Source organism: Oncorhynchus tshawytscha, linkage group LG10, assembly GCF_018296145.1.
Source record: "Oncorhynchus tshawytscha isolate Ot180627B linkage group LG10, Otsh_v2.0, whole genome shotgun sequence".
In the NCBI taxonomy this organism is placed as follows: Eukaryota; Metazoa; Chordata; class Actinopteri; order Salmoniformes; family Salmonidae; genus Oncorhynchus; species Oncorhynchus tshawytscha.
Window position 1 is genome coordinate 63,700,643 of NC_056438.1, and position 18,764 is coordinate 63,719,406.

Below are 18,764 nucleotides of genomic sequence, written 5' to 3' on the forward strand. Positions count from 1 at the left end.
GATTAAAAGGAGTGGTTCGCGCTTTCATTTTTACACGAATGCTGCCATCAATCCACGGTTTCTGGTTGGGGAAGGGTTTAATTGTTGCTGTGGGTACAACATCACTGATGCACTTGCTAATAAACTTGCTCACCGAATCAGCGTATTCATCAATGTTATTGTCCGACTCTATGCGGAACATATCCCAGTCCATGAGATCGAAGCAATCTTGAAGCGTGGAATCAGAATGGTCGAACCAGCGTTGAACAGACCTGAGCATGGGCGTTTCCTGTTTTAGTATCTGTCTATAGGCTGGGAGCAACAAAATGGAGTCGTGGTCAGATTTTCCGAAAGGAGGGCGGGCAGGGCTTTGTATGCGTTGCGGAAGTTAGAATAACAATGGTCCAGGATTTTTTAGGTAGCACATTCGATAAGCTGATCAAATGTAGGGAGTTTTGTTTTTAGATTAGCCTTGTTAAAATCCTCAGCTACAATGAACACAGCCTCAGGATATGTGGTTTCCAGTTTACGTAGAGTCCAATGAAGTTCATTCAGGGCCATCGATGTGTCTGCTTGGGGGGGGGATATATACGTCTGTGATTATAATCGAAGAGAATTCTCTTGGTAGATAATGCAGTCGACATTTGATTGTAAGGAATTCTAGGTCAGGTGAGCAAAATTACTTTAGTTCCTGTATGTTGTTATGATCACACCACGTCTCGTTAATCATAAGACATACCCCCGCCCTTCTTCTTACCAGATAGATGTTTGTTTCTGTCGACGCGATGCGTAAAGAAACCAGATGGCTGTACCGACTCTGATAGCGTGTCTCGGGTGAGCCACGTTTCCGTGAAACAAAGAACGTTACAATCTCTGATGTCTCTCTGGAAGGCAACCCTTGCTCTGATTTCGTCTACTTAGTTGTCAAGAGACTGGACGTTGGTGAGTAGTAAACTCGGGAGCGGTGCGCGATGTGCCCGTCTACAGAGCCTGACCAGAAGACCCCTTCTTCTGCCCCTCCTGCGGCGCTGTTGTTTTGGGTTGCCGGCTGGGATCTGATCCATTGTCCTGGGTGGTAGACCAAACAGAGGATCCACTTCGGGAAAGTCGTATTCCTGGTCGTAATGTTGGTAAGTTGACGGAGTTGGTCCCCCATTTGCTGCTATAACAGTCTCCACACTTCTGGGAAGGCTTTTCACTAGATGTTGGAACATTCTGCGGGGACTTGCTACAATACAGCCACAAGAGAATTAGTGAGGTCAGGCATTGATTTTTGGCGAATAGGCCTGGCTCACAGTCGACATTCCAATTCATCCCAAAGGTATTCGATGGGGTTGAGGTGAGGGCTCTGTGCAAGCCAGTCAAGTTCTTCCACACTGATCTTGACAAACCATTTCTGTATGGACCTCACTTTGTGCATGGGGGCATTGTCATGCTGAAACAGGAAAGGGCCTTCCCCAAACTGTTGTCACAAAGTTGAAAGCACAGAATTGTTTACAATGCATTAATTAAGATTTCCCTTCACTGGAACTAAGGGGCCTACCCCGAACCATGAAAAACCGCCCCAGACCATTATTCCTGCTCCACCAAACTTTACAGTTGGCACTAGGCATTTGGGCAGGTAGTGTTCTCCTGGCATCAGCCAAACCCAGATTAATTCGTTGGACTGCCAGATGGTGAAGCGTGATTCATCACTCCAGAGAACGCGTTTCCACTGCTCCAGAGTCCAATGGCGGCGAGCTTTATACCACTCCAGCCGGCACTTAGTATTGCACATGGTGACCTTAGGCTTATGTGCGGCTGCTCGGCCATGGAAACCCATTTCATGAAGCTCCCGACGAACAGTTCTTGTGCTGACGTTGCTTCCAGAGGCAGTATGGAACTCGGTAGTGAGTGTTGCAACCGAGAACAGATGATTTGTTCGCACTTCAGCACCCGGTGGGCTCGTTCTGTGAGCTTGTGTGGCCTACCACTTCACGGCTGAGCCGTTGTTGCTCCTAGATGTTTCCACTTCACAATAACAGCACTTACAGTTGACCGGGGCATATACTTTTGTATATATAGTGTACTTTATTATGCCCACTCTTACAACTTTCATGGAATCGTAAATTATTCAATATTGTTTGAGATAGCTTGAAGCAGATGTTCTGCATTCGAAAACCCAATGTTTTATTTTCCTGGGACGCGTTTCTTGCCTAGCTCCCCAACTCTCATTTGAATATTTTTAATCTCCACCAGATCTCAAACCATTCCAATGAAATGCAAAATCCAATTTAGTATGAGGCATTCCCATCGGTTTGTATTTTATCTGTAGCCAACCTTGCCCGTGGCAAAGAATATGAACATGCATTCAAAAAGATGACGGGGGAAAAGTCCAGGCTCACTATAGTTGTTTCCATTCTACTGTATAGCTTCTCTAGTCTCCACTATCCTGTGGTCATGAACTACAGCAACTTTAGATTAAGACTTCTCTCTTTTTTTCCCTTTTATCTTCCATCCCCTCCTTCCCTCTTTATCGCAGGCTCCAGGCTACATCCATTCTCCATGCCTTATCACTTCCATACAGAATCTGAATCTATGACTGTTAATACTCAAGCATGCCATCTTATAGCTTGTGTAGTTTTGCAAGTGATGGAAACGGATCTCCAGGCTAGCTGGTGATTGTGAAGTGAATTTGGGGGGGGATAGTGTAGTGGAACAGGATCTCTCAGGGGTTGTGTGTATTGGGGTGCATGATAGTGTAGTGGAGCAGGATCTCTCAGCAGTTGTGTGTGGATTAGATATGCTAAATGGCCATTTCCCTCCCTGGTTGACTCCATAGAGACCCCGTTTTCTCCTCAAGTTTCTGATTTCTCATTGAGACAGCGAGGTCAAATCGAACTGCAGCCTAAGCCTAAGCCGGATGGATGTCTCCAAACTTTCATCAAAACTTTCTCAGAATGGAATGTCATCTATATGTGAATGTGATGTATGAAAATGGGAAAGTCTGACTCATGCCTTGGGCCTACTGGTGTGTGTTTGTGAAAAATATTGGTGTTAATGTTGAATTTTGGTGATTTAGCTGTAGCTTAACCAAACACGTTTTCATTGACAAGTAGTAGATAGAATATCATGTCAGTGCTTTACACCTTTTTAGGCCTGAGTTTATGCCCTCTTCCATCCCTTTGCCAAGCACTTTGATAGGCAGGGTAAAGCGGTAAATTGGTTCACATTGGCTGTATTAATAATGATGATCTCTAAGTCTTTTCCTGATCAGGCACCACCCTATAAACTCACTGTGACATGTCTCTTCTCTTTTTCAGGTGGTCGGTTCAAGAAGGAGATGGTGGTTGATGGACAGAGCTACCTGCTGCTGATCAGAGATGAGGGAGGCCCCCCGGAGCTGCAGGTACGTACGCTCTGCTTGCTTTATAATCCTACCTGTCTGCATCCCTCAGCACAGCCAATTAACACCACTTAAAGTCTGAAAGATAATGATCATTTCTGACTTGATGTGTAATGTTTATGTCCAATGGCCGATGAGCACTGAGTCGTTTTATCTCTCATTTCTCTTCACATGACAAGGATTGAAAAGGATTTGCCAGTAGATTGTCGACATGAGTCATAATGATGACTGCTAGCTTGCTAGCTACAACGTGATTTGATGTCATTCTGTGGCCAATGACCTTGAGCCTTCTTGGATGGGCACTTCTAATGTAAATCGATGCAGCACCCAAGGGGTAAAAATTATTGAGCTCTACCCATAAGACTTGGAGGTGACGTAGTGTCCCCATGAGTCACAGAACACTGAGCCAATCACAGCACAACGCTCCATATTTTCTGCTGGCTTGCCCCACCACCACAGAAAGCAATGAGCTAGGCTGAAACACCTGCATTTTGGAGCCGCCTCCCTCAAGAAAGCAACAAAGAGACCATGTATGGTCCAATACGTTCCAATACGATATTTACAATGTGCAGGGAATATGGAGCGATCAAAATAGGTATGTATAGGGGTAAGGTGACTAGCATCAGGATATACACTGAGTGTACAAAACGTTAGGAACAGCTTCCTAATATTGAGTTGCATCCCTTTTTCCCCCAAACAGCCTCAATTCGTCTGGGCATGAACTACAAGGTGTCAAGCATTCCACAGGGATTCTGGCCCCTGTTGACTCCAATGCTTCCCACAGTTGTGTCAAGTTGGCTGGATGTCATTTGGGTGGTGGACCATTCTTGATACACCAATCTTGATACATCTTGAGTTTGAAGAAAAACCCAGCAGCGTTGCAGTTCTTGACACATTCAAACTGGTGTGCCTGCACCTACTACCATACCCCGTTCAAAGGCACTTAAATCTTTTGTCTTGCCCTCTCACACTCTGAATGGCACACAGACACAATCTGTGTCTCAAGGCTTAAAAATCATTATTTAACCTGTCTCCTCCCCTTCATCTACACTGATTGAAGTGGATTTAGCAATTGACATCAATAAGAGATCATAGCATTCACCTGGTCAGTCTATGTCATGGATTGTTTTGTACACTCATTGTATGATAAACAGAGTAGCAGCAGTGTAAATAGTGAGTGTGTGTGTACATCAAAGCAGTATTTATTATAATCCTCAACGTCTCATCTTTCATTTTTGTATAATATTTTTTCCTTCATTTAATTTTTTTTCTCCAAACCAGTTACAAACATAAATGGCAACTTTCAGACACACACAAAGTGCCTGCATTATTATTTGCCATAAATTGTACTCATTCGTCTTGTCTTTCAAAATACATAGATTCCTCTACAATTTCTTTCACTCAGACAACCCAGAATTCTCAATAGTTGCTCAGTTAGCAGGAGGAATGGGGGCATCTTCTTGTCGCGCGAGATGCTGAAGTTCAGAACGTCTGTCAGTCAAAAGCCATACAGCGCACTGAAGTGCAGAGCTCTGACGTCACGTGTAGTATGTTACTGTACAGCCATTGCGATCCAATTTAGGTGTTTATCAGTGCCCAAATCCACCATTTTCAACCCGTAGACGGATACGAGTGTAAAGAGCTACTTCTATATAGCTGAGCATCACAAAGAGAACTTTATTCTATTTTTTGAATCTACACCACGTCATTGACAAACTCATTTTAACTAGATCAGGTAGGTGTGTTGTAACTGTTGACAAATAATGACATTAACATACTGTATATTGCTATGAATGTGAAAGTAAGGTGACTCCCCTAGCGGGGGAACACAGGCCACCAGCACCAGTTTCAAACGCTCTAACCACTGTCCTAATAAGGGATATATCTAGGGCATGTGCTTATTAGTCCAATATAGTTAGGCCCTGTCCAGAAGAAACCCCAATCCATCTTCTATAGGCATCTACAGGGGCGCAACTTTCACTGGGGACTCACGTTCTGAAAATGCATTTTTGTCCCCCCCAGTTTTATAATTGGAATGTGATGCAAAACAAGGCAGGGTGTGCTTTAGGACCATGCGGACGCCTCCGAGTGGTCAGGTAGGCTCTTTGGAGTGTTTATATGACTGGATAAATAAAAATATATAAAAAATAGTTATGTTCGAAAACCAAAGTTGCGCCCCTGGGCACTTATGTAGATGAAACAACTTCGATCTGTAAGCAATAGGGTGAATGCACTTTGAAGTTCATCTCAGCTCTGTTACAAACACTCAGAAAACTGGACACATAAATGTTCTTTCAACATTCCCATGAAACGTGTCTCGAACATTAATATCTTAAATTCTGAGAAAATGGTTACTAGTTCCTGGTCAATTCTATTTGACATTAAGTCTCTTTGAAACATTCCTTGCACATCACGGGAACATTCCTATGAAAATGTTAGTTAATGACTTAATGAGACTCTTAAGGGAACATTTGTTGTTAGCTGGGTACCTGTCTGGAGTGCCAGGTGGGCGGGGGTTGCTCTATTGGGATTATTCTATTGGCTCCATTGCAACAGGTAAGCTCAATCAAGCACAGATACAGTATTTTAAATGAACTAAAATAGTATTTGAACCCAGGTCTGATTCATTCCCCTGGGGCTCAGGAGCGATAGATATGAACGCTGCTGAATGCCTGAATGGAGGAAGGAGGTGGAGGCGAGGTAGAAAAGGGCTTGTTACACTGTTAGCGCTCGGGCACGGTTCTGTTTCCTCCTTAACCACTTTCTCAGAAGCTATTGTGATTATAAGGACCTTATTCTGCTGCCTGAGGGAAACCTCTTCCTCTCCTCTCTCCCTGGTGCTGCACTAAGAGATACAGTATATAGATTAGGTTTGTGTGATGGTGGAGGGGAAAGCAGGTTCCACCTTCCGATAACCTGTGATACAGGTTTGTAATAGCTATATTTCAGATTACATTGATATTCCCCCTTGTACCTGGCGACACAGGCGTTAACACAATAACAGATGCTCTGCATTAAATGGCTTTTGCTACACTGCCCTCTTCTGCACACATATGGAACTGAAGCCACCACCGTAAAAATAAGAAAAGGGAATTATTCATTAAATTGCTTTGGTTATTCATACAAAAACCTAATCAGGAGATTCATAATATAATTTTGTTTCAGCTAGTTATGGTTCACCATAAGAAATTGATTGCAACTAATTTTTATGTGAACATCTCAATAGGGCTAGATTTATTGAGCGCTCTGAAGCAGGTTTTCATCATGGATCTCTCTGTACTTTCCTCCGACCATCTTTCCCTTGATCCTGACTAGTCTCCCAGTTCCTGCCGCTGAAAAACATCCCCACAGCATCATGCTGCCACCACCCTGCTTCACCATATGGATGGTGACAGGTTTCCTCCAGATGTGATGCTTGGCATTCAGGCCAAAGAGTTCAATCTTGGTTTCATCACACCAGAGAATCTTGTTTCTCATGGTCTGAGTACTTTAACTCCAAGTGGGCTGTCATGTGCCTTTTACTGAGGAATGGCTTCCATGTGGCCACTCTACCATAAAACCCTGATCGGTGGAGTGCTGCAGAGAAGGTTGTCCTTCTGGAAGGTTATCCCATCTCCACAGAGGAACTCTGGAGCTCTGTCAGAGTGACCATCAGGTTCTTGATCACCTATGTGACCAAGGCCATTCTCCCCTGAGTGCTCAGTTTGGCCAAGCGGCCAGCTCTAGGAAGAGTCTTGATGGTTCCAAACTTCTTCCATTTAATAACGATGGAGGCCACTGTGTTCTTTTTTGGTACACTTCCAATTCAGAAGTTTACATACACTTAAGTAGTATGGTTAGGACATCTAGTAGTCGGTTAGGACATCTACTTTGTGCATGACACAAGTCATTTTTCCAACAATTGTTTACAGACAGATTATTTCACTGTATCACAATTCCAGTGGGTCAGAAGTTTACGTAAACTAAGTTGACTGTGCCTTTAAACAGCTTGGAAAATGATGTCATGGCTTTAGATGCTTCTGATAAGTGACTTAATTTGAGTCAATTGGAGGTGTATTGGATGAATTTCAAGGCCTACCTTCAAACTCAGTACCTCTTTGCTTGACATCATGGGAAAATCAAAAGAAATCAGCCAAGACCTCATACATTTTTTTTTTTACCTCCACAAGTCTGGTTCATCCTTGGGAGTAATTTACAAATGCCTGAAGGTACCACGTTCATCTGTACAACCAATAGAACGCAAGTATAAACACCATGGGACCACGCAGCCATCATACCGCTCAGGAAGGAGACGCGTTCTGTCTCCTAGAGCTGAATGTACTTTGGTGCGAAAAGTGCAAATCAATCCCAGAACAACAGCAAAGGACCTTGTGAAGATGCTGGAGGAAACAGGTACACAAGTATCTCCATCCACAGTAAAACGAGTCCTATATTTACATAACCTGAAAGATCGCTCAGCAAGGAAGAAGCCACTGCTTCAAAACCACCATAAAAAAGCCAGACTATGGTTTGCAACTGCACATGGGGACAAAGATTATACTTTTTGAGAAATGTCATCTGGTCTGATGAATCAAAAATAGAACTGTTTGGCCATAATGACCATTGTTATGTTTGGAGGAAAAAGGGGGAAGCTTGCAAGCCGAAGAACACCATCCCAACCGTGAAGCACGGGGGTGGCAGCATCATGTTGTGGGGGTGCTTTGCTGCAGGAGGCACTGGTGCACTTCACAAAATAGATTGCATCATGAGGTAGGAAAATGATGTGGATATATTGAAGCAACATCTCAAGACATCAGTCAGGAAGTTAAAGCTTGATTGCAAATGGGTCTTCCAAATGGACAATGATCCCAAGCATACTTCCAAAGTTGTGGTAAAATGGCTTAAGTACAACAAAGTCAAGGTACTGGAGTGGCCATCACAAAGCCCTGACCTCCATCCTATAGAACATTTGTGGGCAGAATTGAAAAAGCATGCGTGAGAAAAGAGGCCCACAAACCTGACTCAGTTACACCAACTCTGTCAGGAGGAATGGGCCAAAATTCACCCAACTTATTGTGGGAAGCTTGTGGAAGGCTACCCGAAACATTTGACCCAAGTTAAACAATTTGAAGGCAATGCTACCAAATACTATTTGAGTGTATGCAAACTTCTGACCCACTGGGAATGTGATGAAAGAAATAAAAGCTGAAATAAAACCTTCTCTCTACTATTATTCTGACATTTCACATTCTTAAAATAACGTGGTGATCCTAACTGACCTAAAACAGGGAATTTTTTACTACGATTAAATGTCAGGAATTGTGAAAAACTGAGTTTCAATGTATTTGGCTAAGGTGTATGTAAACTTCTGACTTCAACTGTATGTTGGTGCTTTTTTATGTGTTGAATCATCCCAAGCCTATTCTTGTGTTTGGTCTCTGTGTCCCCTCCAGTTTGCAGCATGGGTAGACGCTGTGGTGTTTGTCTTCAGTCTGGAGGATGAGATCAGTTTCCAGACAGTCTACAACTATTTTCTGCGTCTGTCCAGCTACAGGAACACAGCAGAAGTCCCCATGGTCCTGGTTGGGACGCAAGGTATTTAATTTGAACCTTGATTTAACCAGGCAATTTCCTTAAGCTATGGATTTTGTTTGGATTGTTTGTTTCATCCCATACTGAAGGAGAGGGGAGATTCAGCAATACTTCAAGGACAATGAAATTAAATACAAAAGATTCTTTATAGCTAAAAGTTTATCCAACGTGTTTCGGCTTTTGGTCTTCATCTGGCTTTTTACAGAAGTTAAACAGACTGAGGCTTTTATACATTTTAAGGGAGTATACAAATATAGAAATGGGACAAAAGTGGTAGTTTGTGGCTTAGCGGTAGCCAGTTGTTACTATACAACTTACATAAATCACCTGACCTAAAGTAAGGCTGGGAGTTTTCTGACTCTGACTACATGCCCTGACCAGGAACAACTCTGGGCCTTAGTTTTAGCATAGACATGAGACTTTAGTGTTCATTTTCATATACAGAATCCCCCAAATGACATTTTCTCAAATGAAAAAGGACATGTAAAGCCTACTGTATATCATTCAAAGTGACTACAGTCTTGATGGTGCTTTTTGTCTCTCCCCAGATGCCATCAGTGCTGCCAACCCCAGAGTGATCGATGACTCGCGGGCGAGGAAGCTGTCCAATGATCTGAAGCGCTCCACCTACTACGAGACCTGCTCCACCTATGGCCTCAATGTGGAACGAGTCTTCCAGGATGGTGAGGGCTGGGTTACTGGGCACTGGGGACGTACTGTGGCTTGGCCATCATGTCACTGAGTACTTCATTTCTGGTCCTGGACTGGCATTAACGCAACCATTTCAATGAATCAACTAATATCCAATCCCTTGATTAACTTAGTAGCTGAATGGGGTGTGTCAGTGCTGGGACAAAAATGTGGATCCCTGCAATCAGGAGTACATAATGCTGGTCCTCAGTGTACCGTTGTAGAGGCCAACGTCCACACATCGTGTTTCTGTTGATATCCAGTATCCAGTCTTCCCTAGCAGATGATTTAGCCATTCATACTCTCTACTGAATGGCAATGTAATGTCAATGGAAAAGACATGGGAAGGAAATTGGTAAGGGATATATAATGTTGGACTCTGTCAACACAGTGCCAATAGCCAAGATGAATCTTAGTCAACAAATGATACAACTCTCAGAGAAGATTCTACCCATGCTGCAAATCGCTAAAATGGTGCCCCCAACCAATTGTTTTTTTTGTTTTTTTGTTTTGCGTTGTTTGTAACTTATTTATTTACTTATTTTGTACATAATGGACTTGAATTCAGGGAAACTTAAATCCGTTTTACCAAATTTCTATCAGCATGTTAAATGTGCAACCAGAGGGAAAAAAACTCTGGACCACCTTTACTCCACACACAGAGACACATACAAAGCTCTCCCTCGCTCTCCATTTGGCAAATCTGACCATAATTCTATCTTCCTGATTCCTGCTTACAAGCATAATTTATAGCAGGAAGCACCAGTGACTACATCAATAAAAAAGTGGTCAGATGACGCAGATGCTAAGCTACAGGACTGTTTTGCTAGCACAGACTGGAATATGTTCTGGGATTCCTCCGATGGCATTGTGGAGTACACCACTTCAGTCATTGGCTTCATCAATAAGTGCATCGATGACATCGTCCCCACAGTAACCATATGTACATACCCCAACCAGAAGCCATGGATTACAGGCAACATCCGCATTGAACTAAAGGCTAGAGCTGCCGCTTTCAAGGAGCGGGGCTTATAAGCTTATAAGAAATCCCGCTATGCCCTCCAACGAACCATCAAACAGGCAAAGCGTCAATACAGAACTAAGATCGAATCGTACAACACCAGCTCTGACGCTCGTCGGATGTGGCAGGGCTTGCAAACCATTACAGACTACAAAGGGAAGCACAGCCGAGAGCTGCCCAGTGACATGAGCTTGCTAGACGAGCTAAACTATTTCCTTGCTCGCTTCGAGGCAAATAACACTGAAACATGCATAAGAGCACTAGCTATTCCGGAAGACTGTGTGATCACGCTCTCCGCAGCCGATGTGAGTAAGACCTACAAAACAGATCAACATTCACAAGGCCACAGGTCCAGACGGATTACCAGGACGTGTACTGCGAGCATGCGCTGACCAACTGGCAATTGCCTTCACTGACATTTTCAACCTCTCCCTGTCCGAGTCTGTAATACCAACATGTTTTAAGCATACCACCATAGTGCCTGTGCCCGAGAACATTAAGGTAACCTGCCTAAATGACTATCGACCCATAGCACTCACGTCTGTAGCCATGAAGTGCTTTGAAAGGCTGGGCATGGCTCACATCAACACCATTATCCCAGAAACCCTAGACCGACTCAAATTTTCATACCACCCCAATAGATCCACAGATGATAGAATCTCTATTGCACTCCACACTGCCCTTTCCCTCCTGGACAAAAGGAACAGCTATGTGAGAATGCTATTCATTGACTCAATAAGCTTAATCAATAAGCTAAGGACCCTGGGACTAAACACCTCCCTCTGCAACTGGATCCTGGACTTCCTGACGGGCTGCCCACAAATGGTAAGGGTAGGTAGCAACACATCTGCCACGCTGATCCTCAACACAGGGGCCCCTCAGGGGTGCGTCCTCAGCCCCCTCCTGTACTCCCTGTTCACGCATGACTGCACAGCCAGGCACGACTCCAACACCATCATTATGTTTGCCGATATTACAACTGATCACCGACAATGACTTGATGGAGGTCAGAGACCTGGCAGTGTGATGCCAGGACAACAACCTCTCCCTCAACGTGATCAAGATGATTGTGGACTGCAGGAAAAGGACTACAGGAAAAGGAGGTCCGAGCACACCCCTATTCTATTTGACAGGGCTGCAGTGGAGCAGGTTGAGTACTTCAAGTTCCTTGGTGTCCACATCACCAACAAACTAACATGGTCCAAGCACACCAAGACAGTCATGAAGAGGACACAACAAAACCTATTCCCCCTCAGGAGACTGAAAAGATTTGTCATGGGTCCTCAGATCCTCTAAAGGTTCTACAGCTGCACCATCGAGAGCTTCCTGACTGGTTGCATCATTGCCTGGTATGGCAACTGCTCGGCCTCCGACCGCAGGGCACTACAGAGGGTAGTGCGAATGGCCCAGTTCATCACTGGGGCCAAGCTTCCTGCCATCCAGGACCTCTATACCAGGCGGTGTCAGAGGAAGGCCCTAAAAATTGTCAAAGACTCCAGCCACCCTAGTCATAGACTTCTCTGGTTAGGGGCTCGTAAATAAGCATTTCACTGTAAGGTGTACAACTGTTGTATTGGGTGCATGTGACTAATCAAATTTGATTTGATTTGATTCGGTTCAGGGAGAAAGCATCTCTGAATTTACCAAGGTCATGCCAATCTTAAATTGAACAGAACAACACTGTCCTGGTTACCACAGTACATTTAGCAAAACAAATATGATGGGTCCACACTCAAAAAGATGTTGCATAAAACTTAAGTTTTCAACATTTTACATTTGTTTACTACATCAGGATAGCATACACAGACATTCTGGGGCAGGGTAGCCTAGTGGTTAGAGTGTTGGACTAGTAACCGAAAGGTTGGAAGTTCAAATCCCCAAGCTGACAAGGTACAAATCTGTCGTTCTGCCCCTGAACTGGCAGTTAACCCACTGTTCCTAGGCCGTCATTGAAATATAGGCCGTCATTGAAATATATAATATAATATATATTTTTTTAAATCTGTCTTAACAGCCTTCTTCAGTGTGTAGGTACAGCACATCCTTTTAACAATAACTCTCATTTACTCTCCAAACACTCTCTTTACCAAACGTATGAATACAGTGAGTGTACAAAACATTATGTCTACCTGCTCTTTCCAGGACATAGACTGACCAGGTGAATCCAGGTGAAAGCTATGGTCCCTTATTGATGTCACTTCAAATCTACTTCAATCCGTGTAGATGAAGGGGAGGAGACAGGTTAAAGAAGGATTTTTAAGCCTTGAGACAATTGAGACATAGATTGTGTATATGTGTTTTTTCAGAGGGTGAATGGGCAAGACAAAATATTGAAGTACCTTTTGAACGGGGTATGGTAATAGGTGCCAGGGACACCGGTTTGTGTCGAGAACTGCAACGCTGCTGGGTTTTTCATGCTCAACAGTTTCCCATGTGTATCAAGAATGGTCCACTGCCCAAAGGACATCCAGTCAACTTGATCCAACTGTGAGAAGCATTGGAGTCAACATGTCCCAGCATCCCTGTTGAACACTTTGGACACCTTGTAGAGTCCATGCCCCAATGAATTGAGACTGTTCTGAGGGCAAAAAGGGTTTGCAACTCAATATTAGGAAGGTGTTCCTCATGTTTTGTACACTGTGTACATAACGCAGTGTTCACTTTTCCCTTTCGTTGTTTGTTAACACAAGGAGCCTTGTTGGTTCCGCACTGTTTTAATTGCTTCCTTTTAAGTAATTAAAAGACGTGTAAGTGTTTTGAGCGGCTTCTCCATTCCCCATTCTACTTTAGCCGTCAAGAGCGATACACCCCCCAGCTGTCAGACAATGTAAACTCATCTCTCTACTTCGGCCCTCATTCATGTCTCACAGAATCACAAATCTCCTTCCTGCTGGAGTCTATAGGGAACGCTACGCTGTCTGCATGGCCAATCATGTCCCTTTATACTACACATGACAGGCTAATTTGGTTAACATCACACCACAGATCTCCCTGGGTTAAAGACAGTCTCATTGGTTAACATCACACCACAGATCTCCCTGGGTTGAAGACAGGCTCATTTGGTTAACATCACACCACAGATCTCTCTGGGTTGAAGTTAGGCTCATTTGGTTAACATCACACAAATATCCCTGAGCTGTAGACAGGCTAATTTCTCCAAACATACTGCAGCAGTATATTCCTTGGAAATGGAGATGCTTTGTATCTCTGGAGAACTGTATAAGTTAAGGTTCATCTCCACATATGTACCTGATTAAAGATAATTGTTCTGAAGTGGTTGTTAATATCAGTAGACTTGTTGATATTAGAGTTGACATTGTGGAGTTATCCTGAGTTATACCTATCCTGAAAGTCATTGTACTTTATAACAGAGTCGTCAATTGACCACTTGTTGTTGTTGATTCCTAACTCTCTGTTGTTTGTCTGTGTCTCATTCTCTCCCACCCAGTTGCCCAGAAGGTGGTGGCTCTGAGGAAAAAGCAGCAGCTGTCTATTGGTCCGTGCAAGTCCCTGCCCAACTCTCCCAGCCACTCATCAGTCCCCAACGCATCCATCCCCTCTGTGCATATTAACCAGGTGAGGGCACACATCCTGAATATTTCTAACTAAACCCAGGAGTATTCCTGGTCACGTGACCTGACTCGGGGACCTAGTTTTATTATTACTAGGTCCCTGAGTTGTTCCTGGTCAGGTTATGTGGTCAGAAAAAAACAATGAGCTTCTTCTGTTAAAATTGGTACTAGCAGAAAGACATAGGGCTGGACACTACTGAAGATATGCTGTGCACTACTGAAGATATAGATAGGCTGTACACCACTAAAGATATAGATAAGCTGTGCACTACTGAAGACATATATAGGCTGGGCACTACTGAAGATTTAAATGGGCTGGACACTACTGAAGATATAGATGGGCTGTACACTACTGAAGATATAGATGTGCTGTACACTATTGAAGATATAGATAGGCTGGACACTACTGAAGATGTGGATAGGCTGGACACTATTGAAGATAGACAGGCTGGACACTACTGAAGATGTGGATAGGCTGGACACTACTGAAGATAGACAGGCTGGACACTACTGAAGATGTGGATAGGCTGGACACTACTGAAGATGTGGATAGGCTGGACACTACTGAAGATATAGATTGGCTGGACACTACTGAAGATGTGGATAGGCTGGACACTACAGAAGATGAGGATAGGCTGGACACTACAGAAGATGAGGATAGGCTGGACACTACTGAAGATATAGATAGGCTGGACACTACTGAAGATGAGGATAGGCTGGACACTACTGAAGATATAGATAGGCTGGACACTACTGAAGATGTGGATAGGCTGGACACTACAGAAGATGTGGATAGGCTGGACACTACTGAAGACATAGGGCATACAGGAGCCTACGTAAACTATAGTATCTATGGTGTTTTCGCTTTCCCAGATCCTGCCTGTAACTGACCAGTCTGTTCTCTCTGTCTTTTTCTCCCTCTTTCTCTTTCCATCTTGGTCTCTCTTCCCTCCCTCCTCCAGTCGGCAAACGGTGGGGGTGTGTTCAGCGACTACTCCTCCTCTGTGCCCTCCACTCCCAGCATTAGCCAGAGGGAGATGCGTATCGAGACCATTGCTGCCTCCAACACGCCCACACCCATCCGCAAGCAGTCTAAGCGCCGCTCCAACATCTTCACTGTAAGTATGCGGCAGCTGATGCAGAGCAACACCCACTCACATTACTAGAGGGCACAGTACTGCACACACATACTGTCCACTAGATGGAGACAAAGACAAAGCTACCCTTTCTGGCTGTTTCAGATACAGGCACAAAAAGCCTTCCTGGCTTTACTCTTTATACAAGCAACTAAAATGGGTAACGGGGACAAAATATAATAACAATATGGTTGTTGGTTACAACTTGGGTTGTATTTTGAACCCATACTTTGAAAAAAAAAGCTTAATTCATTTTTTTCATTTCTTATTTTAAAGCAAATATCAAAGCTATAAGCACTGTGGAGAAATATCTCAGCTTTTTTACCTTTTTTTACATTGGTGACATTTTTCTTTACTTTCCAATTGGAAGTAAATGAGCGCATTAATTACTAATCTTTCACTTATACCCTCCTCCTGGCCTCACTGTCTCAATCTTTGGCCTCCCTCCCTCCCCCTCTTATTTTTACTAGATCCTTTCTTTGCAGTGACTCCCTATTGGGGGAGAGAAGGGGTGAGGCAAGGCTACACCTCACTAAAGCCAGCAATGCCAGTTCCCTTACCCGGCCACACTAAACTGAACTAAAAGTCAGGAACATAACCCTTTCAGTCAGTACAGAGTCAGATAATGCATGCTCTCCCTCTCTCCCCCCTCCACCCCTACCTTACTGTAGGTATCCCTACCCTAGTTATTCCATCTCTGACTTTTGCCATTTGACCACTACCAGTGTACTTACCACAGCTTGCCCTGCTCCCATTACCTATACTTATGATAGCCCTAGTTAAACTTTTATCCTTACTCTAGCTTTAACCCAACCCAAATGTACCGTATTCAATCTTGTGGCACAGCTCTAACCTTCCTTACCTTTGAGACCCTTGCACTAACCACTGTACTTTTCAGTCTCCTTTTCTTTTACCTCTACCTCTCCCTTCTCCCCTAACCTTAGCCGCCTCCTGCTCCAATCTACGTTCATCCCTTCCCCAGCTCCCCTTTCTCTTACCTCTACCTCTCCCCTAACCTTAGCCCTCTCCTGCTTCAATCTACGCTCATCTCTTCCCCAGCTCCCCTTTCTCTTATCTCTACCTTCTCCCCTAACCCCAGCCCTGTCCCTTTCTCTAACCAAGCTCAACCCTGACCCCAGCCTTCCCACATCCTCCCTCACTCTAACCTCTCCCATCTCCCCCTACCCCAGCTACTGTGGTAGCCACCGCTGGGCTCCAGGCTCTGGGCAGCAGAGCAGGCTGTGTGTCAGTTAGTAGCGCCCCTTGTCTTCTCCCTCCCCCTGCTAGGTAGTGACTAACCCTGTCCACCAGAGAAATGAGCCTCTGCCCGTCTGCGTCATGGAGATGCCCAAGCACGCCACCTATCCCGTGTGGGTGCCCGAATGGCAGGCCGAGCGGGAGTTTCAGCTCATGACCTTCTGAGGAGCAGCAAGTGGGAGGGCGGGAGTGCCAGGGAGGGGCGGAAGAGAGGGGGAGGGGGGTCGACGACTCACTGTATCCCAAATGACACTTCAAGAGCAAGGAAGACATTGCCATTTTTCCAATACAAGAGAAAAACCTAAATAGTTTTGTTTACCAAGCATTCACTTTAAGACTACACCTTTTCACCTTGCTTTTTCATCAATCTCAGTTCAGAGGACCGCTTGAGGACACAGAATTATTTACACGCCGCACACAATACAGTAGTCCTGAACATCTCTCTCTGGCCACACAAAGTTACAAAGACAGTATTATAAAACCTGCAATGCCACCTCTTCTAATCATAGTAGTGGGTAACTGTGATCCCTAACCGTTTTCTATTCAGTTGGGGAGTTGTGGTCAAGATAGAGACACAGCCTTAACATCATGGGTTATTTTAATAGGTTTTACGACACAATAGTGTCTATTTCTCTCTCAACCCTTTTGATTTCACATTCCTTTTCTTTTTGTGGGCATTTTGACCAGATAGACCTTTCAAAAGCACCCAAACCAATTAGAAACAACACTGTGGCTAACTTTGCAGTCATATTCATGAAACCACTTGTACTCACAGTTTTGCTAGTTAGAATATTCAGACACCGTTTCCCAAAATATTTCAGTTTGGTTTATTTCACTTTGGAGATTTAAGTAATATGATCATAGCTCTATGATACATTATAAAGCACAATTTATTACTCTTCTCCATCCCTAGTCAAAGGTCACTGAGCGAAAAGGTAGAATACCACAGTGACGACTTAAACTTCTCTGCATCCCAGTGCACAATCTGATGATGCCATGCTGTCTGTCCACATTTTGTAGCTTTTGGGATAAATTCAAAAGTACTTCAGATATCCCCATACTGATTATACAAGTAAAATAAATTTGTATTGGTCACATGCAAATGGTTAGTATATGTCATAAGCATTTCGCTACACTCGCAATAACATCTGCTAACCATGTGTATGTGACCAATAACATTTGATTTGATTTGTCTAATCAGTATTTGGGATATCTGAAGGGCTTTGACGTCATCTCAAAAGCAACAAAAAAACAACTTTATTACAAATATGAATATCATTGATTTAAGTTACTAACTATATATTTATTGGGCACTGGGCACCATTTTAATATTTTAATTTGCTGAAATAGGCTACCTTGAAAACATTTGGACATTTAGCTTTATAGTGCATTGCAAATTGACAGGTGACTCTGCCTCCGTTGGAACTTTTGATAATAGTTTTAGGGTGATTTTATTTCTCAAAGGTCCTAAAAGCTTTACTCAGAAAGATGTTGGTTTATCCACCATGTCTTTTCACCACCAGTCAGTTCAGTCAAACCAGCCATAGTTATCACCCTCAACCCACTTCTGTCATGACTAGTAATGGCCACTAGGTGTCAGCTGAGTACACAGAAATCCTTTCCTAGTGCTTCCATGGTTTAGTAACCACATCAATAGGTTTGAGGCATTTTTGTTCTTTCTTTATTTTCATAAACATTGTCATGACGAATTGAAGAGTACCTTTTTGCATACTCCCCCCCCTCACATCTAAACCTCATAGCCATCAACTCTCATGTATAATTGTCAGCCATTTTGTTGACATGTTTTTAGTTCCTTTCATTACTTGTGTACGTTTTACTGGATATACACCCTTAAGGAAAACATTTTAAAGACGCTCTGGAATGTTTTTCTTTTCGATATTTGCAGATTTCTGCTACTGTTCCCAACCTTTCTTCATCAAAAAGGGCTTTCTAACTCCTTCCACATTACAAGAGCTCTGTGGTATCAAAAATCAAACCGCATTGCACCCCTAAATGAGTTGTCCCTCTGGCCTGTCATTCCCAATAGGGAGGAGTAATGCCTAGGGACTAGAGCGTTAAAATAGTTTTTGCTGCTTAACCCTAGTGTCCCCTTTGCATCCTGGGTAATGCATCCTGGGTAATGCATGATGCAC

At 43.7% G+C, this 18,764-nt stretch overlaps 1 protein-coding gene across 3 annotated transcripts in view; it reads left to right on the plus strand.

Annotated features, from left to right (window-relative positions):
• Positions 1-18,764, plus strand: part of LOC112260627 (arf-GAP with GTPase, ANK repeat and PH domain-containing protein 3) — a 276,883-nt gene that overhangs the window by 170,861 nt on the left and 87,258 nt on the right. For all 3 annotated transcript variants that reach the window (XR_006084347.1, XM_024435894.2, XM_024435893.2), the window contains exons 4-8: positions 3,282-3,367; positions 8,797-8,938; positions 9,484-9,618; positions 14,095-14,222; positions 15,181-15,336. Coding sequence is in view for 2 of the 3 variants with exons in the window: in XM_024435894.2 (XP_024291662.1) it covers positions 3,282-3,367; positions 8,797-8,938; positions 9,484-9,618; positions 14,095-14,222; positions 15,181-15,336 (647 nt within the window). In the remaining variant the exon portion in view is untranslated. The remainder of the gene's footprint in view (positions 1-3,281; positions 3,368-8,796; positions 8,939-9,483; positions 9,619-14,094; positions 14,223-15,180; positions 15,337-18,764) is intronic.